The sequence below is a fragment of the Magallana gigas genome, chromosome 2 (genome assembly GCF_963853765.1).
Source record: "Magallana gigas chromosome 2, xbMagGiga1.1, whole genome shotgun sequence".
Lineage (NCBI taxonomy): Eukaryota > Metazoa > Mollusca > Bivalvia > Ostreida > Ostreidae > Magallana > Magallana gigas.
Genome location: NC_088854.1, coordinates 9,308,958 through 9,332,894, shown reverse-complemented (window position 1 = coordinate 9,332,894; position 23,937 = coordinate 9,308,958). Strand labels below are relative to the sequence as shown.

Here is a 23,937-nt window from a genome sequence, read left to right as displayed (position 1 = left end):
CTGAAATTGGAATATTCCAGGCAGATATCAGCGATTGCTGAACAAAATAATCAGCAAAAATGTCAGCAAGTTTTCAGTATTCAATCAGCAAAAAAATAATAATATTGTAAAAACTACCTGAAATTGGAACATTCCAGGCAGTATTCAGAAAAAGCAAAGATTCAGTGCATTTTCAGGGAAGAATATTTTAAAGCAATACAAGCTGCCAAAATTATTATTTTGGTGTTCCTAAAATTCAATCGAGAATTTGGTAAAATATGTTTCTTATACATAATCTTATCATTTAAACTTAATTTATGATGTATTTTTTCCATTAAAATTAAAAATTGTTAGACAATATGAAATTAGGTCTTCCCGTACTTTATTTCTCCGACATAATTTCCGTATGCAATGACCTTTGAGTTGAACTCATTCGGCAAATCAAATGCGCAAGCGCAATATTTCCGGTAAACAGAAAAGATGTCGGACACGACAGGTTTGAAGCGAGGGAGAAAGCCGACTTTGACTGATTCGGGAAGAAAAAGACGACGGACGGAAATAAATGCAAAAAATAATAAGAACAGAATTTACATCGGTAACCAGTACGATCGCTGGATGGAAGTAAAGTGTGCGCTTCGTCTTCAATCTAACGCTGAAGTGGCAAAGATACTGCTTGATAAGTAAGTTTGATCGTTGTCTTTACACTGATATTTTGTCATTATTTCTATCTTAATCGTATTTCGTGGTACACAGCAAGTAAATGAATATTTCAAGTCCAGACTTTAACAATAAACCAAGTAGAATTCCTCGTTGTGCATTTTTGGGTGCAGTTCAATCTTTAAACTATGAGGCCCTCGGAGGGATAATCAGAAGTACATGGTAAACGGACTATTGTCATTTCATACTTTGCTATGAGGATTAAGCTATCGATCAGCATATGTAACATTGTTTTTAAAACATGAAAAAACGAATTTCAAAATAAACTTATAGCGAGCGCAGCTCGCCGGCGCGCAGCGCCGGCGAGCGAAGCGAGCTCTAAGAACCAGTGTGCGCGGGAAAAAGAACGAGCTAAACCTACAGTTCATCAAACAAAATTTTTTGTCTACGTCCCATAATGCTCTCTAATGTTTTCACCCGTGGTGCTATGCAAAAAATGGCCGACTTTTAACTCGTAATTTACGGTGACTTTAAGTTTGAAGACACGTTTTGAGTACTGCATATGCTTTGGCGAGACTCAAAAGATTTGTTGCATGCTTCCATACCTTCTTATTGAGTCGAGAAACGTAAACAAAGACGAACAAAGTCATGGATGACGTCACAGTGCACTCGCGCTATATTTCCCGCGAAAAATTAAGAGGTGGATCAAACATCTGTAATGAGTGTACTGGCTATTTCAGTATAGACTGCGATACCTGCCTTATCTGCTTATTGACATATGATTTGTTTTTAATCTTTTTTTATATAGAGATTTTATATATATATACTAGCAAAACCCATACTTTACGGTCATATCGACCCATTTTAAGCTAATATTGTGCATGCATGTACAGTAGGCAGGTAAGTATATGAGTAGGGAGGGAATAAACAATAGGACATTTTGAACTAAATAAAAAGGAATAAAATGAAAAAATAAAGAGGTAAAAAATTATGTAGATATTGCATACAGTCAGACCATTAAATTTAAAAGTGGGAAATTACACACCTACAAACAGGTACTGGTCTCTCTCTCTCTCTCTCTCTCTCTCTCTCTCTCTCTCTCTCTCTCTCTCTGGGTAGGGGGTTGCGCTGTATGTATCATAACCATTAAAATTAGTACCTTTGGCATACTTATTGTAGAGCAAAAATTCTTTGACGTTTGTTAATACCGAAATAAAACTATAAGTTGACAATGATGCAAGGTATGTGTAATTCTTGCTGCGCTCGCCAGAACGGTAGCACCGTAAAACATATTAGAAATGAAAATTATTAATGTATTTACTATACACGAAGGCCTAGCCTATACGTATGAAGACATACACCATTATTGATAAACATGTAATTTGAAACGAATTTATTTGTTGTTTAAATTACTATATTACATAGAACTAATAGCATAAATCAGAATATGTTACGAGAAATTATCATGATAGTATGATTTAAAAAAAATTAATACAGGCAGTGTTGACTTTTCAGTTTATGAAGAAAAAAAGAGTTTGCACGTTTATAAATGTCAAATTTTACCGTTCATTTTTACAAAGGTTTGAACAACCAACCAGCCCTGCACCTACTCATGAAATTTCTGGGAAGACTTCCAACAACTTGATAACATCAACCACTGGGCCAATGAAATCTACAATAATGATTAAGCCTCTCCATTTATCTGGTGTGTCTGAAATATCGTCATCAGAAAGCGAACTTGGAAGAAACTCTGTGTAAGTCCTAGAATATGTCATACTCAAATTAGGTAGGAGGGAGATGACAGTATACTTATATAACATAGGCGTCAGAACGGTTGAAGCCCCCCCCCCCCTTTTTTTTGCAAAGTTAGACCTAACCATCAGGTACATACATGTAGCATTATGGAGGGACCAGCCCCCCCCCCCCCCTTTAATGCAACAAACATTTATGATTTTGTGACAGGTATACTAGAAGCCATTTTATTTTTTTTGCTTGTCAGTATTTCTAATGATTAGTCTAGCCCCCTCAGCTTCTGACGCCACTGTATAATCTGTACAGATATGGTGTGAATTACCATTCATGAAAAAATTAATGCATTATTTGAACTTTTAAAATGAAAATTTAAAAAATTACATCCTTATTCAGCACTTCGGTTTTATTGATCAAAGCACTTGTACAAATTCTAATTACTTGTGATCATTTTAGAATCATGTTAATTAAATTTTTCAGGGATGAGACCCATATGTCTGGGATAGAGGAAATATGTAAAAAAGGAGAGTCTTTGGTGGAAAATACACAAAGCAGCTTTATAAACCCATTTGAGTAAGCATGAAAATAAACTATGATTAGTTTCAAATCCCTGGTTAAATTGATTGTTTTACCTTTTGTTTGATTTCAAACGTACCGGTACATCTTTGTGAATGAAATTGGAAAAGGTGTTATATAAATAAAAAATTATATGCTGGATAAAATTAAGGCATGTTGATTGTTTTGGTAGTTCCTAAATAACTTACTGCATTATTTATGTTTTAATGAGAGACAAAGATGATAGGGCTTAATTTATTTAATCAGACTTCTTTCAAAACGCTAATCATCGTTTTTTTTGTATTTTGTACAGCCTTACCATTTCTGAGGGTAATCATGAATCAGAAGATGACGATAATTATTCTGATGCAGACTACGAGCCAAGTTTTGATTTGACTTTTAGGTAATTTAGATATAATGGTAGTTGGTGGGTTTTTTTTTAACATTGACTTCACATAATGAATTTTTTAAATTAGTTTTCATCTAAAATTCGCTTTAGCAAAAGAAATGTTGAAAAATTGGTGTTGGGACAGCCTATTGTCTGGGACAGCTAGACTATATACCGGTACATTAAATAATGCAGACTAAATATTGTACTACCATACAGGGTTGTCTTTAAGACCCAGGAGGCGGAGAATTCCCCTACCTATAATGTCTTAATTACCCGGCTATTTTTGCATTTCAAAGACAATGTAGCTATAAAGTAAAACACCCAGACCTCCTTCTACTTTTTCATTTCCTCCTTCTACTTTAATTTTTAGAGACAACCCTGACCATATCATTGTCAGATATATTTATGTGTGGGTTTTTTTTTCTGAAATCATTGTAGACAAGATCATGGTATTCAGTCAGAGTCAGAAGATGAAGAAATTGAAGAGGAACAAGACCATTTCCATGAACAGGATGATGATGCATGCATTGATAGAATAACATGCGAGACCGAAGTCAATACTTTCTTGGAAGACAGACCATTCATATCATACCAAAGTTCAATCTATAACTTGGCTAAAACTCACATACCCCCTTTTTGCACTGTAAAGGGATGTTCAATGCCAGTGGCAATTAGAACAGAATTGATTTCCTCAGCTTTATATTTAAAATGGGTAAGATAATCATATATACCACACAATGGTAATTTTATGCTCCTGGTTAGAAAAAAAGAGGTTAAAATCTTTATTAGAAAAAAACATATTCATCCAACACATATGCACTAGTTCACATAATTTAACTTTTTCAGGTTTGCCAAAGTGATCATCTTGTACATAAGTGGTGTTCACAGCCCATCTTAAATAGAAGATTACATAGTGGTGACTTGGTATTTGCCGCAGGTATCTTGCTGTCGGGTAACAATTACCAAAAAATTTCCGACTTCGCCAAGTTTATCAAATTGCCTATTTTATGCAATTCATCATACCTAAAGATACAGAGGACATACCTTGTGCCATCAATTGATAGTTTTTGGGCTCAATCCCAGGACATTGTTTTACAAGAGTTCCAAGATAAAGAAATAGTAATATTGGGTGAGAATCAATCTAATTAAAATAATACTTTTAATTCCGCTCCTCTTAGATACACCGAACCAAAAATTTACTAGGCGACGTGCTGATTGGTCAACATCTGAGGTCACTCTTAGATGACCCCATACAGAATGTTGTTAGATCTTGTATAGCGTATTGTAGAGGAGCGAAATTACAATTCTAGTTTTAATTAGATTGGGGTGAGTTTAATAATTAAAATTTTAGTTACCAAAATGTTACCTGTTTGATCTTAATTGGTAATCATTTTAACTGATCAAGAGAGCTTCTTTAAGGTTTTAATTGACAAGAAACTTGATTATTGTTGTGTATAACGAGGACTTCAAGATAGAGAATGATTTTATATAGGAGTAATGCTAAATGAAACATAAAATAAGAATAAAATATTGTATTAATTTTTGTACTTTTCATTTATCAGTTATGTGATCAATACCCTTTTGTGAAAAGTTGTTAAATATAAACATGTCATACATTGAGTTAATGTATGTACTTCTGAAATAGAGTAAATTATAAATTGGAAAATAAAAAAAAAATGGAATGAAGCATTTCTGGATATTACATTCGCTGTTGCTGTATTAAGTGAAAGGACCAAATTGACAATAATTTATTTACTTCTGAAGGTGACGGTAGAATGGACAGCCCTGGCCATTGTGCGCAGTTCTGCTCATACACATTTATGGAGTATGAAACAAAGAAAATATTGTCAATAGTTACCATGGATAAGAGGATGACAGATAAGAAGAGCACTGTTCTTGAGAAAGCCTGCTTTTTGAAAGGATTAAGAGAATTGCTTGCCAAAAATCTGAAAGTGGTGGAGGTTGTTACTGATGCTCACCCACAAATCGAATCACTGATGAGTTAGTATTTTCTGAATATTAATGTTGGTTTCAAGTATAGATGAGAAAAAGAAAAAGTTTTGATTTTTGCCTATAAAGAGTAAGATTTGACCTTTAAGTGGATTTATCAGAATGTTGCTAGAGCTGATTATTTGGTTTTCTTACAGAAATTATTAAAAAATGTATTGAAAAGTAGTGTCTGAATTTCATTTTAGAAAAAGATTTCAGTAACATAAAGCATTCCTTCGATATATGGCATGGGGCGAAAAACCTTGGGAAAAAGATTGTGAAGGTATGGTTGGTTCAGATTCAAATTCTTTATGGACACTGAGAAATGTTTGCAATTTTCAAACTCTCAGATGCTCCCAGTAAGATATGTTAAAATTTGCCTAAACCATTATGGACTAAGGCATCACTTCAATCAACAATGATTTTTATAATAATTGTACTATACATGTAAATGAATAAAGGCATGCCTTTCAAAACATGTTCCTAAAATGGTTCAACAAGAAGCCACACAATCAAAAATAGAAATGGCTAGCAAAAAGACTTTCCTCTATGGTGAATGGTTAGAAATGCATTCTTTGACTTTTTGAATGAACTTTAGCAAATCCAATATTCTGAAAATTATTTTGAAATTACAGGTTGCCCAAGAACAGAAAACAAACAGACCTCTACTCGAATGGTCCCGTGATGTAGTTAATCATTTTTGGCATTGTGCTGATATATCTAAAACTACGGAAGTGTTTGTGGTAAGTTTTTGGTTTTAAAAAATTACCATTTTTCTGAGAGGTCGAGGTGTAAGATCTATGCAAATTTGAGAATATTTGCCTTAGGTTTTTGTAAAACAAATGGATTAAAGAAAGTTTAAACTGTTTTGTGCAGAACCTCAGTATCAGATATGGAATTGGATCCAAAGACAAATTATCAACTAAATGTACAAAGTCCGTTCGTTTTCATCAAAACTTTCCTTATTATTGTACATACTATAAGTAGATGTTGATTAATGGAAAATGGTCATAGCAACCTTTTCCTGCAATTAATGCGGAGTTTTAGTTATACTTGATAAATTTCTGGTTTAAAATTCATCATGTCATTTTTTTTTTAGGGAATATGGTATGGGATCTTGCACCATACTGTTAATGAGCATCAGTGGATGATTTCTTATGGTGACAATGTACCAAATGAATGCCAACATGGACCACTGTCATCTGAACGTGACAAGGGATGGCTCAAGGGTGCGACTCCTCCTCATGACGCATTGATAAAGATAGTGATGGACAAACACTTACTTCGGAAAATACCCTACTATCTCCATTGCAGGTAGCCACCAATAAAGATTAACATGAAAATTTACAAATGTTGACAATGCAAGAATGGAATGTGCAATATGTTATGAAATTTAGAAAATAGTACTATAGCTTAGCAAATTTTCAGATAAACATGTACTTGTGCATGTTATTCACAAGCTTTTCAAGCACTCACTAATTAGTCTAAATCTAACAATAATTGAATATTAAATGCCAGTTCATTATGTTCTATTCATTATTGTATCATTTGAAAAGTGAATAAAATAAGAATGAGCTTTGATCTTATATGACACAAAAACAATAGTGCAAATGAGAGAGCATGTAAATTCATTTGTTGATTTTGTTCCGAAGTCAAGGTCACATCATATGTCTAGCCTTTATATCAATTGACCCTTGATGCTAGCTCATATTTGGTACCTAGTAATGAAAAGGTGTTTCATGACTCTCACTTGTTCATTTGTCTAAGGTCAATTTTATTTCATCTTCATAAATTTAAATTTCTCAAACTGCATAAAAATCTATTTGAAAGGCATATCACAGGATTATGTTGCTAGTAATTTATTGTTTTTCATTTTACCAGTATTTCTGTTTCGTATAATGTGTTTTTGATTGTTATTTCTATCTCTCTGTACACTTCAGGAGCACAGCCGAATTGGAGAACTTCCATAACGTCATATTGAAATATGCCTCTAAGCGCCACTCTTATGGTCCACTAACATACAATGCCAGAAATGAGTTAGCAGCAATTGACCATAATGCACACTGCGAAAGGGAAGTTGTGGTGAATAAAGATGGGAGTAAACGGTGAGAGTGAAGTCCATGCATTCTGTTAAACACATTAAAAATTATGGATTTTAAATATACATAGAAATTATTGAATTTCCTGCTGGCGAAATTTCAGTTTAATTAATAGAGTCTTATATTAAATTTTAGACTTCAAAGGTACTACAGCAAAAAGGGAGGAAGATGGACTGTGAATGAGGTTAAGGCACAAAAAAAGTATCCTTATATTTCGGATTTACTGAGACAAATTCTAATGAAAAGGCTTTCTGATGATATTGGCATGAACAGGAATGTGATCTTAGAAGCATCTGATCCTAGGAGACTATCAGCAACCATTGCTCCTATACCTCCTCCTCCAACGCAAGATCTGATGGCTGAGAAGATCTCTAGATTTAACAGGGAAGACCCGGACAAGACAATAGACTATGATTGGCAATGTAGTTAATTAATAAAGGACAACTAACCTATTTTAAAATTTATTTCTTATTTAACCAAATCGTCCTTGAACAAATCCCACATATTGTCCTGAGGGGTCTGGGTATCTGTCTCGGATTGCCCAAACGCAGCAGCTTGGTATCACTTGTCTGTTTCCAACACCAAGGTACCCATGTATCCACAGAATATATTGTCGATATGCTGTATGTCTGTGGCACCTGCTGTAATCAAGGTCCTGAGGTTGGGCCAACATGTCATTTCTATACCTCATAGCCACCTCCAAAACCAAGGGGTCCAACACAACGTTTTGAAAATCCTAATTTAAAAAGAAATTGATTAGCTTTCTCTTGTTACAGTTGCAGAACAAAATTAGGAAATAGTCATCATTATATCTAGATATTATGTATGTAATAAATTGATGAGAATTAAAGAAGAGACAACTACCTGCAAACTCAATTGCAAGTTTTGAAGTACAAAGACTGAAACTTACAAGTAATCTTGAGTGACAATTCCGTGGAATCTGGTTACAACACCTTTTTTCCACTTCACTTGGCATTTCCCTACAGTGAGTACAGCGACACCAAGATGGTATGTCTTGTGGGGAAGGCGGAATTGGACCTGATGGAGGATTAACCGGATTAGATGGATGGTTTGTTGCCTCTAAAACTCGGAAAATAAAACTAGGTTGTTGGTAGTAGGCATTTAAAATGGCAATCCTCATACTATCCAAAGATAGGCCTTCTATCCTTTCCTAAAAAACAAAGTGTTACAATGCAAAATATGTAAACTCTAAAGTAAACAGGACAATAGAATAAAAATGTTCTGCTCTTTGCTATAAATTTTAGACGAAACCAAATATTAGATGATTTACAAAGACTAATTTTTATACAAGGGGGATATTAGCCAATATTGGGTTTTTTAGAACATAAAATATCAGTAAAGGAGTACCTGGTAATTGAATTTGATTCTTAATTTCAAAACTTAGGTGTATGAATTTACCTGCATCTGTCGATCTCTTTCGGCTAGAGCAACTTCTGCTCTGACCGGTTGACCAAAGTCTTGTACTGGTCTTCTACCTCGACCTCTGCCACCTCTAGCCCTTCCTGAGCTTCCTCTTGCCCTTCCTCTCCCCCGTCTCCTATTGCTAACCCTACCGCGAATCGGTCTCTCGTCATCTGTTGTAATATTGCTGCTACTATCTGAAATCTAATAATTACTTACTGGTTTGTACTCTATTTTTTTTTCATTAATATAATTACAATGGATTCAATTTTCACAATTTACGTACTTCATGTACACATAGGCCTAACTTGCAAAAATTACAATGTAAAAAGTGTCAGGCTCTTCTTTTCTCCGAATATAGATCTATGTGTATTTTTTTTAAATAGCTTGATTGCTCAGAACCCTACTGCAGTGGCGTTATGTGCCTTTGAATTTTCAACACGTAAAAAACGTACGTTATACAATTGTCTATCTAAAAAAAACAGAGTTGTTTTACATTTTATTTCAAGTTTAATTTCTATCGCATAAAAAAAAATACCTGTAAATATTAGGCCTAATATGTACAAATATTGTCTGATATACTATTACACGTTTTTGACAAATGGCAATTCGGGTTCACATGTTTTTTCCCCTATTGGAGCCCCACACTGAAATCGCCATAGGCTAATTTTCTATAATATTTCAAAGCAGTAGACGTATGAATGACAGTCCTGATTAATGTTTCGAGCGATCCCTAAACTTTAATAACGTAAAAATACATATAACATCGTTAAAATGCCAAAATAATTAGTAAATAGATTTTTTTCTCACCTCGCCGTCCATCTTTAGTCACCCGGATACACCCCGATCAGCATCAGAATCATTCGTAAACACATCGGTCATCTTCGGGATGGTCGCCGAGGATTAATTAGCTGCCATTGTAATGCGTGAACGGAATGTCGGGGAATATATTTTTGATCAAATATAGGTGTGTTAGCGATATATTAAGAGTAGATATTCGATGCAGTGTTGTTAAAAATCATATCAACATTCATTTCAGCACTTTTAATGCGGTTGTAAAAAATTGCAATTCTGGCAGCTTATATTGCTTTAAGCAACAATTCAGCACCTGTTTAGCAAGAAATCAGTAACTTTTTAGCAAGTTTTCAGTATCTGTTCAGCATAGATTTAGTATTTTCTCAGCAAGTAGTCAGTATCATTTCAGCAAGGATTCAATATCTTTGCAGTAATAATTCTGTACTCTGTAGCAATGAAACTGCTGGATCCACTGTTAATATTTTTTCACTAACCCTATAAAACGTGATAATTTGAGTGATTTGATATATAATTGTCAGCAATGAAACTGCTGGATCCACTGTTAATATTTTTTTCACTAACCCTCTAAAACGTGGTAATTTGAGTGGTTTGATATATGATTCTAAGTGTACCATTTGGAGTATTTCTGAACTAATAATGTTCTTGACACCTTATCATTTTTAGCTCACCGAGACGAAGTCAAGGAGAGCTTATGCTATACCCTCGGCGTCGGCGTCCGGACCTGGTTAAAGTTTTTGTTGCAGGTCCTGTATCTAAGCTATTACTTGTCCTATCTTCACCAAACTTGCATGGATGATGCATCTGGACCTACTTATGGACTTGAAAGACTTGGATGCTGAATCTGGGTCCTAAATTTCAGATGCTGGAGGAGGTTAAGGTTGTTGGACCAGGTTAAAGTTTTTGTTGCAGGTGCCCTTTGATAGCAGTATCTTAGTTACTGCTGGTCTGTACTTCACCAAACTTGCATGGATGGTGTGCCTTATGATACTGATGCACCAGACAGGCTTGAGTGCTGAATCTGAGCTATAGGTTTCGGATGCTGGAGGAGGTTAAGGTTTTTGGAGCAGGTTAAAGTTTTTGTTGCGGGTGCCCATTGATAGCAATATCTAAGTTACTACTGGTCCTAACTTCACCAAACTTGTATGGATGATGCGTCTTATGATACTGATGCACCTGACAAGCTTGAATGCTGAATCTGAGCTATAGGTTTCGGATGCTGGAAGAGGTTAAGGTTTTAAGAGCTGGTTAAGTTTTTGTTGCAGGTGCCCTCTGATGATTATATCTTAGTTACTACTGGTCCTAACTTCACCAAACTTGTATGGATGGTGCGTCTTATGATACTGATGCACCTGACAAGTTTGAATGCTGAATCTGAGCAATAGGTTTCGGATGCTGGAAGAGGTTAAGGTTTTTAGAGCTGGTTAAGTTTTTGTTGCAGGTGCCCTCTGATGATTATATCTTAGTTACTACTGGTCCTAACTTCACCAAACTTGTATGTATGGTGCGTCTTATGATACTGATGCACCTGACAAGCTTGAATGCTGAATCTGAGCAATAGGTTTCGGATGCTGGAGGAGGTTAAGGTTTTTAGAGCTGGTTAAGTTTTTGTTGCAGGTGCCCTCTGATGATTATATCTTAGTTACTACTGGTCCTAACTTCACCAAACTTGTATGTATGGTGCGTCTTATGATACTGATGCACCTGACAAGCTTGAATGCATAGCTGGTTTCGGATGCTGGATAAAATTAAGTTTTTAGGAACAGGTCACATGTTTAATAGATGATAGTACTATTTCAAACTTGTATAGTTGATTTAACTGTAATATGAATGAATCGCAGAGGTAGCTTTAGATGCAGAGCTTGATCTCCATTATCAAGGATGCTAAAAAATAAATCTTAGTTATTACTGGTCCTAACTTCACCAAACTTGAATGGATGGTGTGTCTTATGATACAGATGCACCTGACAGGCATGGATGCTGAATCTGAGCCATAGGTTGCGGATGCTGGAGGAAGTTAAGGTTTTAATTGCTAGTGCCCTCTGATGATGATATCTTAGTTATTACTGGTCCAAACTTCACCAAAATTGCATGGATGATGCGTCTTATGATACAAATGCACCTGATGGGCTTGAATGCTGAATCTGAGCCATAGGTTTCGGATGCTGGATGAGGTTTAGTTTTTTGGAACAGGTCACATGTTTTATAGATGATAGCTTGCATAGTTGATTTAACTTTATTATAAATTAAATGCAGAGGTTGCTTCAGAATCAGAGCCTGATCTCCATTATCAAGGATGCTAAAGAAATCTCCTACCTCACTCAAACCAGCTCGATAGATAGATGTGTTTGTTGATAAATGATATAACATGATTCCTATGATAAAGTATTGTATGATATGAAACAATATTGTTTGATATGATACAATATGATATCATGTTATATTATAAAAAGTTATACGATACGATATGATATTGTATCAATTTTTTTGATATTTTATGATATGATTATGTATCATGATATTGTTATGTATAGTATTGTATATTATGATACAATATTGTATAATATTATATTGTATTTTTAATTTATTATTTTATCACATGATACAATTACATAAGATATTGCAAAATATTATATTGTATCCTATGATACAATATTGTATATTCTATAATATTGTATCATACAATATTGTATATGATATTGGTTTCAGTAATATAGAATTATATCACATGAAATTGTATTATATGATATTGTAATATTATATAATATTGTATCATACGATATTGTATGATATGATATTGGTTTATATGATATATTATCATATCACATGAAATTGTATTATATGATATTGTAATATATTTTATTGTGTCATATGATGCAATATGTATAATATAATAATGTATTTTATAATATTTTACCATATCACATAATATTGTATCATTTGATAAGATACAATGTTGGAATCAAATTATATTGTATTATATGATATAATATCATATAATGTATCAAATATGTTTCAGTGTCATTCAATACAATATCATTCTATATTATACAATATAATATCATATCATGTTTCAGTGTTATGATGTATTATGTAATATGATATTGTAATATGATACTATATTGTATTATATTTTATGATATTGTATTATGTGATCAAATACAATAAGGTATAACACAATACAATGTCATATCATACGTTACAATATCAAATCTCATTATTGTTTATTACGGTATTTTATTTATTATATGATATATATTATATTAGAAATATTTAATTTTATATCATTGTATTGATTAACATATGAACATATGATTATCATAAAAAAATTTATCAGATGATATACGATATTTTGTCAAAACAGAATCCATGAATATCCAAGATCATAAAGTATGATTTTCATATAAAATGATAAAGGTGGTCTTATGAAGGTGATGTCTCATAAGGGTGATGCTCCGTCTCGGTGAGCTTAGTAATCTATGATTACCTATGTTTTCCATTTCAAATAATAAGTTATGTTATCCACTGTTTAGAGGGTGTAGGCAAAGTTATAAACAGATGGGTCGATTTGGGTAATAAAAGTGATTTCATGACCGTTATTTTTCCTAAAGGAGTCAACTGTCTTTTACTCCAGTTATTTATTTCTTTGATAATTGATGCAAATTTTGGTTCAAAGTTTATTTCTGTAAAATTCGTAACACTTGAATTAAATTTAATTCCTTATACATTGAAGTCTTCGTTCGTCCATTGTATTTTAAAGTTTGAACATTAAATTTCACTGCTTCCAGAATTTGATTCTATCTAAATTGTCTTTGTTTTTCGAAAGTTAGGTTTTCATCCTGAATATTTTTGAAATTGGAAGAGCAGTTCTAAGGCTGCTTTTAAACTTTTCTTTGTTCCATCTAAAACATTATTGTATCATCCGCATATTGAAACAAACAGTATTCTTTTTGTATATGTATACCTCTAATATTTCTATTTTGTCTAATCATGATACCCATTATTTCTACACATATATTAAATAGGGTGAAATGAGATCACCTTGTCTTTACTTCAAATAAACAACAGTATCGTGGGCCTACAAAATTTTACTTTTTGTAATGCTCAATATACAATTTGCAATTAAACACAAACAACATACATGTAATACAACATGTACATGTGAAAAAGTAACCTCCCATAATTGCTAAATACAAGGCATGTCTGCAGTAATACAACTGGTGTGGGTGGGTGAGTTTGCGAAAAATAGTTAAAACTTGCTCTTTGTTGCTCAAAAAAATTGGCGCACTAAAAAATCGCGCTTTACAAATAACATGTGACATAGCTGGCTTGCTGCCTAATAATAGAAAAATATGCGCGGAAACATTATTTCCGTAAACCTCATTCATTTCTACATGAATTAACATGACACTAACGCCCACTAAAAAATCAGAAAAATTTCCATTTTGAATTACACATTGTTTAGCATCTGTATAAAGTGTCTTTATCCATCTTATAATATTGGGGCCAAAGTTAAATTCTTTAATGGTTTATGCATAAAAGACCACGAGCTAGAGTCAAACGCTTTTTCAAAGTTTATAAGTAAAAGCACTCCTGGGAATTGCCTTATATTTGATTCTTGAATAATATCGTATACAAAACGAGTATTTTCCCCGATAAATCTGCCTTTTAAGAATCCTTTTTTGGATATCATTGATGATATTATTTAAAACTTGTTTTAATTTATTTGCAATACACGCTGATATAAGTTTATATGATACATTTAAAAGTGATATTGTTCTCCAGTTTTTTTTAAGTTTTCCCTACATTTGTCTTCCTTTGGTATAATTGATATAATTCCTAGTTTTTGGGTAGTAGACAACGTACTCTTATCAAAGCCTTCATTGGCTGACATTAGCCAACAAGAGGCCAATTGGCCTTAACGGTCACCTTAGTAGTATATAAACCATACAAAAAATTGTCGAGGAGTCTCATATATGCATCTAATTAATTAGGTTTCATACTGGATTAGAAAAAATATAAATTTGTAATGATGACCACCTCCCTGCCTGAAATCTTTGAAAAAGAACTGTGAAACCTATAATTTTGGCGAAAAACTAAACGATCTGGTCTACAAAATCATGAATTCAGTTTTCCTCTCAGGTGTGTGGGAGTAAAGAAGATGCTTTTTTAACATTATATGCATTTACACCTATACAGCCATTTTGGCCCTGCCCTAGAGTCAAAACCCATCCTTGATGGGACATGAAAATTAAAATTTCAGTAGAGGACGTCCTGGTAAATATAATTATTCGTCAGTTTTTTATACAGATGTGTGAGAATAGAGATGACAATTTTTACAAATTATATGCATTAACACTATATTGCCATATTGCCCCCACCTCATGTCCTGAACCCCTGATCCAGGGGCCATGAATTTCACAATTTAGGTAGAGGAGTTAGTGGACATCCTAACCATGGTTTTTTGCCCACATCTGTGGGAGTAGAGAAGATTTTTTAAAAGATTTAATGCATTTTTACTATATGTCCATATTGGCCTCACCCTAGAGCATGAACCCCTAACCCAGGGGTCATGAATTCCACAATTTTAGTAGAGGGCCTCATGGACATCAACATCGTGCATTTAGTTTTTAACAAATATATGGGAGTAGAGAATAAGATTTTCCAAGATTAAATACATTTTTATACCCCCCGCAAACGAAGTTTTGGGGGGGGGGGGTATATAGGAATCACCTTGTCCGTCTGTCTGTCCGTCTGTCTGTGCAATCGTGTCCAGTCCATATCTTTCTCATGGAGAAACATGGGAAGTTCTTACTTCACACAAAGATTGCTTATGACCTGAGGGTGTGTCGTGATCTTGACCCAAGGTCATTCGGGCAAGGTCAAGGTCTGGCAGAAAGAATGCAAAATTTGTGTCCGGTTCGTATCTTTTTGATGGAGAAACATTGGAAGTTCTTACTTCACACAAAGATTGCTTATGACCTGAGGGTGTGTCATGACCTTGACCCAAGGTCATTCGGGCAAGGTCAAGGTCTGGCAGAAAGAATGCAAAATTTGTGTCCGGTTCGTATCTTTTTGATGGAGAAACATTGGAAGTTGTTACTTAACACAAACATTGCTAATGACCTTAGGGTGTGTCATGACCTTGACCCAAGGACATTTGGGCAAGGTCACTGGCAGAAAAAATGCAAAATTCGTATCCCGTCCATATCTTTCTTAACGAGAAACATTAGAAGTTCTTCCTTCATACAAAGATTGCTTATGACCTAAGGTGTGTCATGACTTTGACCCAAGGTCATTCGGGCAGGGTCACGGTCACTGGTAGAAAAAGTGCAAAATTCGTGTCCGGTCCATATCTTTCTTAAAGAGAAACATTTGAAGTTCTTGCTTCACACAAAGATTGCTTATGACCTAAGATTTTGTCATGACCTTGACCCAAGATCATTTGGGTAAGGTCGAGGTCACTGGCAGAAAGTGCAAAATTCGTGTCTAGTCCATATCTTTCTTACGGATAAGTATTGAAGTTCTTAATTCACATAAAGACTGCTTATAAGCTTAGGGTGTGCCATGACCTTGAACCAAGGGTCAATTGAGGAAGTTCAAGGTCATTGTATCAAAAATATGTGAAAAAAATTTCGGAAAAAATTGGGCTCAGTATACCAATAATTCAAAATGTTTAAATATTAAATGGTTGTTAACGTAAGGATGCAAATGTCCTCATGCATTAACAGTTAACTTGAAATAAAATGGAATTAAATAATAGAAATTGGTTTGTTTACTCATATTAGCATTAACAGTTTTAAAAAATAGAGCAGTTATTATTTATAGAAAATGGACAGTGAAATAAATACATCCAGTATTTTCTATAATATCAAAAATATGTGTGTAATGATTTTTTCTCAGCGGGGGGTATCAATTGTGAGCTTGCTCACAGTACCTCTAGTTTCCATATGGCCATATTGGCCCTATCCTAGAGCCTGAACCCCTGACACAGGGGCCATGAATTTCACAATTTAGGTAGAGGAGTTAGTGGACATCACAACCATGTATTCAGTTTTTTGCCCACATGTGTCGGAGTAGAGAAGAAGATTTAATACAGTTTTACTATATGGCCATATTGGCCCCCACCTTAGAGCCTGAACCCCTAACCCAGGGGTCATGAATTTCACAATTTTGGTATAGGGCTTCATGGACATAACTATGCAACCAGTTTTTCGTCACATATGTGGGAGTAGAAAAGAAGATTTTTGAAAATTGGGTCTTTTTTTGCATATTTGACCCCACATGTGCCACCACGGGGGTGGTTTTAAATACTGTATTAAAAGAGATTTATATACGTATCTGATTTTTTTGATGAAGAAGGAGAGTTCATCAAGCTCAACGGTTTTAATGTAGATTTACCATTTATCATTATACTTGGACTTAAAAGAGTCCTTTGTTTATTTGTGAACAATGTTCATGATTAGGATAAAACGTTGCCTATTTTACCAAGATACATTTCTAATTTTATCTTATTAAAAGCAACAAAGATGTAAATAATGTGTTTATAAGTAACTATAATACATGTACTTTTGTCAAACATGAAGAAAAATTGAAAACTTTATTTAAACTTGATGACTCATTCTGTAGGAAAGCAATGTAAAATACACTTTTTAAATTCACAAAACATAATAAGTGCTATGGCTGGAATATAGAATACTTCACCGGATTCTAGGAACAAATATGTATTTATTCAATTGTAAAATAACTAACAACAACAAATGTAATTTATGCACAACTGAGTCTAAGTCAATTGAACATTTGGGTTTTTTTTTTTACTGTAATAAGAGTATACAACTGTGGATGCAGTTGGAATACTAAATATCAGTCTATTGTCACTTCAATGTCAATTTTTCATTGTGTTAAATCATGTTTGGTTATACAAAAGAAAAAAATGATATTCTTAATTTATTGATTTTTGTAAACAAAGAATTACATATTTTACAAATCAAGAAAAAGCTGAAACCTTTAAATATATTCATATTATTTGATAGAGAAAAAAGTATGTGCTACTCAAATGATGGTAGATAAATTCACTATAAGATGGGGTATGCTTGAAAACTTTATTACATTACTTGAATAATGTATTGGTCTTTACTTAGTTTCTTTTTTCTGTTTTGTTTAATTTTTCTCCTTAATTTATCATCCGAACAAAATGGAAATATTTTCAATATGATAACTACTTGTGTATAATTTTCTAGACTTCGTACATTTTAAATGTGTGTGTGAGTGAATAAGTGTGTATATGTTTGTTTTTGTCTCTTCATGTTTTGTTCAACAATTAATAAAATGTGAAAAATACCCTCTAAAACATACTTAAATCGAAATACATGTGTGCATGATCTACTGACAAATGGAATATTTATCACACTGACAAATCTTTCATAAAGCCAAAGTTCATTTTTTATGTAACAGTCTCCTGGCCTTCATTTTCTCATAATCTCGGATTGTCCGACATTAAAATCGTCCCCCAAGAAAGAGATGTCAGGAATATCGATATTTTTTAGTTCAGATGAATATACATGACCTGCAACCGTCTTTCTAATATTCTACCTTCTTGCCAATAAAGACAATGAATTGTTGTTTTTAAAACATAATTTGGTAAATACGGTATCAAATGATAAACTTAAGACTACTTTGGTGATTAAAAATATCTCATGATACCCTTCTATTAAGTTAAATATTTTACGACACCATGACTTTATTTTGACTGTTTGCGTTGCGGGGTGGATTCAAAAACCTCAGGAGCGAACCTCTTTAATCATGTTTTCTCATCAACATCGTGTAGGTCGTTTTGCCGATACCTAGACGTGGATTATATAATTGCAGGTAACATGTTTTCTGCCTCAGGTAGCTTGAACGGTAATGAGACAGAATTGAGTTGCTCATCACTATACAAGCAACTGAGGAGAGAAGATGCTTTTTTTTTCTTGAGGTCACGTCATTATAGATAAGACTTCTTTGAAATTGGGATACAAATAACCCCAATCCTGATAATATTGCAACTTTGTTTTTCTTTATCTCCTTCTTGCTCTTTGCTGGGGCTTAATATCTTGGCTTTCTCGCAGTCTTAAATATTAAGCTTTCCAGGGACAATTAGGGCTTTTGCAAAGATTATGTTGAATTCCGACTCGTCAGAGGAAGATTCTGACTTCGCACGGGATTCTGGCCCAAAATGGTAGTTGTTGGACTGCCTCTGAACGTGTCTCCAAGCCTTGAATTTCGAGAACTGAATTTTGGTGTTGTTATCGTTGTTCATTTAGGATTAGAAAATTATCCTGCCAACTATTTTCCACTCTTTTCAAAAATTTGTTTGGTATGTACTTTTTTCTCTTCCTTTGAGGAATCTAATTGTTGATTTCCCTGCTGTGTTGATGAGAAGGTATTTCTCTGGCCTGTTGCCGCATGTTTTCCATCTTGGGTCTTTTTTATCGCTCTCCTTAGTGGATTCCTTAGATTGTTTCTTCTTTCTTTCTTTGTTCGCTTTACCATCATTTACATACCATTGTAATGATCTCTTTTTAGGGTGTATTGTGCTTTATTTACATCCACTGGTAATGGCCTCTTCTGAGGGGGGTACTGCTTTATTTACATTCCCTTGCAATTGATAATTATGACACCTCTCCCCCCTTCACTTTGTGCTGCATGCGAAATGCAAATACATGTAAATAGATTGGTACGAAACAGAAAACAATGAAAGATGAACGCACGCAATTTCTGAGAAGACATAAAAACATACATATATAAACCACAGAATAAAAATCATTTCTAGCAAAAACAAGTATGTCATATGATGGATTAGAGGATACATAAACTATTTTAGAAATTAAATCCAGAATCGATTTCAGCTCTACTACATTATATTTTTCTGCCTATTCTTTTCTAAACACTGAATAACCCACGTTTGCAGTTTGATCATATAATTTAAATAGCAGAATGCTTTTAAAGATACTTAAATGTATAACAGTCTTTAGTCTTGTGTTTACAGTGAAATTTTTTTTAAGACAAGCCGAATAATTGAAGTAGGCCGGGTGCACGTATAGATTTTTCTTTAAAATCTCAAAACCGCTATCAAATTATAATTCGTTTGTTTGTTTGTTTGTTTTCTTCTCAAACGAATATCAATGGAATAAATTCATTTCGTAGGATATATTATATAATTATACTTATCTGTTGTAATTTGTCTGTGGACCCGGTTGAGGCATTCTAAATGGTGTAAGTAGCCATCTTCGAGATGGGTAGCCACTGTCGCCCAACAGATGGGTATGGATAGGGATGTGACCTTTCTCAAAAAGGACTCGCAGACCACTCTCGCTCAAAATGCGGGCATCATGTGTTGAACCCGGCCATTTTGCAATAATGTCAATGAGTTTGTATTGGGCGTCAAAGACAACTTGTACATTTAAACTATGGTAGTGATGTCTATTCACAAATTCGTTCTCATTGTCTTTTGGGGCAATTATCTGGACATGGGTACCGTCGATTCCTGGAAACCCACCTATTCGAATGGCATCAGGGGTTGTAGGATATTTAATGAATCTCCGCACCATTCTCTCGGAGAATAAACTGCGGATGGTGCAGGATATGGCCCTAGACACAGAAGACTGGGAGACTCCCATGTCATCCCCATTACACAATTGCATTTTTCCAGTTGCTATAAATCTTAAAATTAATAAAACCTTTTCAAGAGATGTAAAAGCGTGGTTCCTCATTGAACCGGAAGAGATTTCATTTGTTGTCAATCCCGCTTCAAAGTTAACGCCATTGGAATCAAGCCTGAACCTAATAACTAATCCGAAAATACAATAAAATAATCTCTTGTGTCTTTAAAATTCCTTCTCCGAGCCGCCATTTTGATTTTTGTTAAGAAAAACTTAAGAGATACTTAACAACTTAAGACACCTCCTTACCTTTCTTAACCTTAAGTCAATACTTAAGCACTAAGTTACTTAATGAATAATACTTAAGAATTTCTTTGAATTTAAGAAATTCTTAGAGGGACTAAAGTAAAAAAATCTATAATTTAAGTTTTTTCTTACACTTAAGTACAGACTAAGAATCTTAATGAATCCCGGTCTAGGCCTCATTCAGGGGGCACATCTTCATCTAGATATACATTCTTATTACTTAAGCATGTTGATGGAATGGGAAATAGAGTTTGAAAAAATTCTTCCCATTTTTCTCGGAATGAACCAGAAGGTCTTTAGTAACGTCTATCAGACAAGGAAGCCCAAAACAAGTTGCAACTACGTTTTCTCCAACACTGAACCGCGAAAAACCCTTGCGCGGATTTTTATCTTTATTATACCCCCCGCAAACAAAGTTTGGGGGGGTATATAGGAATCACCTTGTCCGTCCGTCCGTCTGTCCGTCTGTCTGTCTGTCTGTCTGTGCAATCGTGTCCGGTCCATATCTTTTTTATGGGGAAATATTGGAAGTTCTCACTTCATACAAAGATTGCTTATGACCTAAGGGTATGTCATGACCTTGACCCAAGGTCATTCGGGCAAGGTCAAGGTCACTGGCAGAAAAAGTGCAAAATTCGTGTCCGGTCCATATCTTTCTTATGGGGAAACATTGGAAGTTCTTACTTCACACATAGATTGCTTATGACCTAAGGGTGTGTCATGACCTTGACCCAAGGTCATTCGGGTAAGGTCAAGGTCACTGGCAGAAAAAGTGCAAAATTCGTGTCCGGTCCATATCTTTCTTATGGGGAAACATTGGAAGTTCTTACCTCACACAAAGATTGCTTATGACCTAAGGGTGTGTCATGACCTTGACCCAAGGTCATTTGGGCAAGGTCAAGGTCACTGGCAGAAAAAATGCAAAATTCGTGTCCCGTCCATATCTTTCTTAACGAGAAACATTAGAAGTTCTTCCTTCACACAAAGATTGCTTATGACCTAGGGTGTGTCATGACCTTGACCCAAGGTCAATTGAGAAAGTTCAAGGTCATTATTTCAAAAAAGCTAAATTCTGTCTGTGTCATGTTTTGAATTAATGGAAATATTAGAAGCTAAAAATTAACAGTTTTCAAAAATAAAGCAGTTGTTATTTATAGAAAATGGACAGTGAAATAGATTCATCCAATATTTTCTATTATAGCAAAATACACGCGTTATGATTTTTTTCTTAGCAGGGGGTATCAATTGTGAGCTTGCTCACAGTACCTCTAGTTTTTTTCTACTACGCTGCGATCCTTGTCACGGCACCAAGAAGATTTGTGTAAGACGTCCGTCTTCTTAATCACCTTGAGGTGCAAACTAAGGAACCACTCAGTCCAATATTAGTTTCATAAGCAGTTTATTAAAAAAGCGTGATCGTATAGATTTGTCAAAGTTACAAAATCAAATATAACACCCCAAATTCAAAATGATAAGCCCAATAACTAAAGATCTGCCTTAACATCATTTTACATGGGATTGTATAACATTTTATTATTAATTGTTAGTTCCGACTAGTTCCGCACATCAACGATGATCATGAGGGAACATTAAGTGTTCAAATTCCAGAATTTTATTTCCAAATAAAGTAACAAAACTGTCAGAACTGTCTATCAGAGAGTATGGGATGCAGGTTTTGGGGCTCCGAGTCCATCGTCGGAAACCCACAGTCGGTCTCGCTTCTCTTCAAGAGAAGCGAGACCGACTGTGGGTTTCCGACGATGTCCCGAGTCTTTGAGTCTCCCAACTTAGTATGATGCATCCTTAGGCATGATATAAAAAGGTCAGTTATAGACATTCACTCATGGCTTTAAAGTTACAAATGTTAAATAGATAGAACAAGCATTACATGACTATCCTGCAGTATTTCAATAGGCTATTATTGTAGACACAGGATCGCCAAATATGACAATTTGTTGATAACTTGTTTATTTTCAATTTGGATTTTACTGTGCCTGAATTCCGTACGTCATTACATAACCTCATTTAGGACTAAGAGTATTGGAATGCAGGTTTTGAGAATCCCGCCTCAGTATGATCGCTTATGTACAATATTAAAAGTATACACGATTTTATGGTTTTAAAGATTGCAAAGGTCATATAAAACAAGCGATACATGACTCAGTATAGAGTACAAAACTATCGATGCAGACACAGGATCGCCAAATATGACAACTTGTTTATAAACTCCTAATTTGGATATTAAATGTTTCTCGACTTGTTGCAACACTGCTGTTGTCATAGACAAAATCCCATCGTGAGCCCTGGACCGGTAAATAATCTGGCGACTTCGAGAGAATAATGACGTATATCCCCGCAATTTGAAGACCCATCAACTTGAAATTCGACATGAGTGTATCTTAGACATTACTTTTCTGAAAAATACATGCATATTGCGAGTGTTTTAAATATTAATTGATTTATTAGGCTTTTGAAGCGAGCTGGTAGTTTTTTATCTGGGTCATAGTTCGACCCCTTTCTTTATTTTTGGTTACATTGAAGTTAATGTTAAAACGGGCTTGGCCCCTGCGTTACAGCCTGTTAAAGTGGGTCCATCCGTGGTGGTTACGGTTCGAAAAGTAGTTAATCACAATAAACTATTACTGTGCCGAGGCGATACTAGACCCCATAAGTTGGCCCAGAAGCTGGCATCGACCTTGCACAATATATATTCTTTTTTTATACATGATTGTGATGATAGAATACCCTAGAAAAAGTTCTTTATTTACTTGTTTTGTGAACAAGTTTCAACCGGTAAAGCTGTTAGAACAGAAGGGGGCGTGTTATATTCCCTGTATAGAACTTCACCAATATTTTATTGATCTTGAATTTACCAATTATGTATTGGTTTGATATTTTATTATTGATTTAATTAACTTACAGATCTCTATGGAGGTTTCAGCTGGCTTGAAGTGCAAACCCAGTGGTAATAGGGGAGAGAATTCTGCTGCAACGAATTACCTGTCCCTTGACGAATATCCCTTTACTTGTAAGTTGTGTTTCTTCACTGAATATCAGAACACAATGTTAACCATGCATATGAAATGGTACCTGGAATAAGAGATAAGGGTTTGGGCTGGTCCAGAGCCTCCGGTGAGAGCCTATCTCCGGGTTAGAGACAATGCCGCCCTGTTAAAGGAGATGAAGGTGATGTTTTCCGTTGAGGAAAATTTGCAGCTCTTGGAACAAAGCGACCAGCAAGCCCTTCGTCCCCGGATGTTCGCCCAGTGTCTCTGGCCGCCGCCGTACCTCCGTGTGTGTTCTCGGTGCCACCTGTGTCCGTGGTCCTCTCCTCTTC

At 34.7% G+C, this 23,937-nt stretch overlaps 3 protein-coding genes across 3 annotated transcripts; 1 reads left to right on the top strand and 2 right to left on the bottom strand.

Annotated features, from left to right (window-relative positions):
* The first annotated feature begins 309 nt into the window (after positions 1 to 309).
* LOC105325387 (uncharacterized) lies at positions 310 to 7,895 on the top strand. Its single transcript, XM_066074902.1, has 12 exons — positions 310 to 659; positions 2,217 to 2,390; positions 2,866 to 2,958; positions 3,254 to 3,343; positions 3,770 to 4,043; positions 4,178 to 4,460; positions 5,096 to 5,332; positions 5,527 to 5,603; positions 5,956 to 6,063; positions 6,420 to 6,634; positions 7,261 to 7,425; positions 7,555 to 7,895. The coding sequence occupies exons 1-12, from the start codon at positions 460 to 462 to the stop codon at positions 7,847 to 7,849; spliced, it is 2,211 nt and encodes a 736-aa protein (XP_065930974.1). The 5' UTR covers positions 310 to 459; the 3' UTR covers positions 7,850 to 7,895.
* Positions 7,892 to 9,928, bottom strand: LOC105320755 (uncharacterized). Its single transcript, XM_034460275.2, has 4 exons — positions 9,652 to 9,928; positions 8,839 to 9,045; positions 8,330 to 8,590; positions 7,892 to 8,155 (listed from the first exon to the last, which is right to left on the bottom strand). The coding sequence occupies exons 1-4, from the start codon at positions 9,661 to 9,663 to the stop codon at positions 7,892 to 7,894; spliced, it is 744 nt and encodes a 247-aa protein (XP_034316166.2). The 5' UTR covers positions 9,664 to 9,928.
* Positions 9,929 to 19,859: 9,931 nt separating this feature from the next.
* LOC136272872 (putative nuclease HARBI1) lies at positions 19,860 to 20,336 on the bottom strand. The gene has a single exon (XM_066075815.1). The coding sequence runs from the start codon at positions 20,334 to 20,336 to the stop codon at positions 19,860 to 19,862; it is 477 nt and encodes a 158-aa protein (XP_065931887.1).
* Positions 20,337 to 23,937: the final 3,601 nt, after the last annotated feature.

Excerpts from the sequence above, each read along its gene's own strand:
- LOC105325387 (XM_066074902.1), top strand. The coding sequence starts at position 460 with ATGTCGGACACGACAGGTTTGAAGCGAGGGAGAAAGCCGACTTTGACT. Across the intron at positions 2,391-2,865 it reads GAACTTGGAAGAAACTCTGT|GGATGAGACCCATATGTCTG; the intron begins GTAAGTCCTAGA and ends TAAATTTTTCAG. Across the intron at positions 5,604-5,955 it reads TTGGGAAAAAGATTGTGAAG|GTTGCCCAAGAACAGAAAAC; the intron begins GTATGGTTGGTT and ends TTGAAATTACAG.
- LOC105320755 (XM_034460275.2), bottom strand. Across the intron at positions 8,591-8,838 it reads AAAGAGATCGACAGATGCAG|GAAAGGATAGAAGGCCTATC; the intron begins GTAAATTCATAC and ends TTTGTTTTTTAG. Across the intron at positions 8,156-8,329 it reads ATTGTCACTCAAGATTACTT|GATTTTCAAAACGTTGTGTT; the intron begins GTAAGTTTCAGT and ends TTTTTAAATTAG.
- LOC136272872 (XM_066075815.1), bottom strand. The coding sequence starts at position 20,336 with ATGCAATTGTGTAATGGGGATGACATGGGAGTCTCCCAGTCTTCTGTG.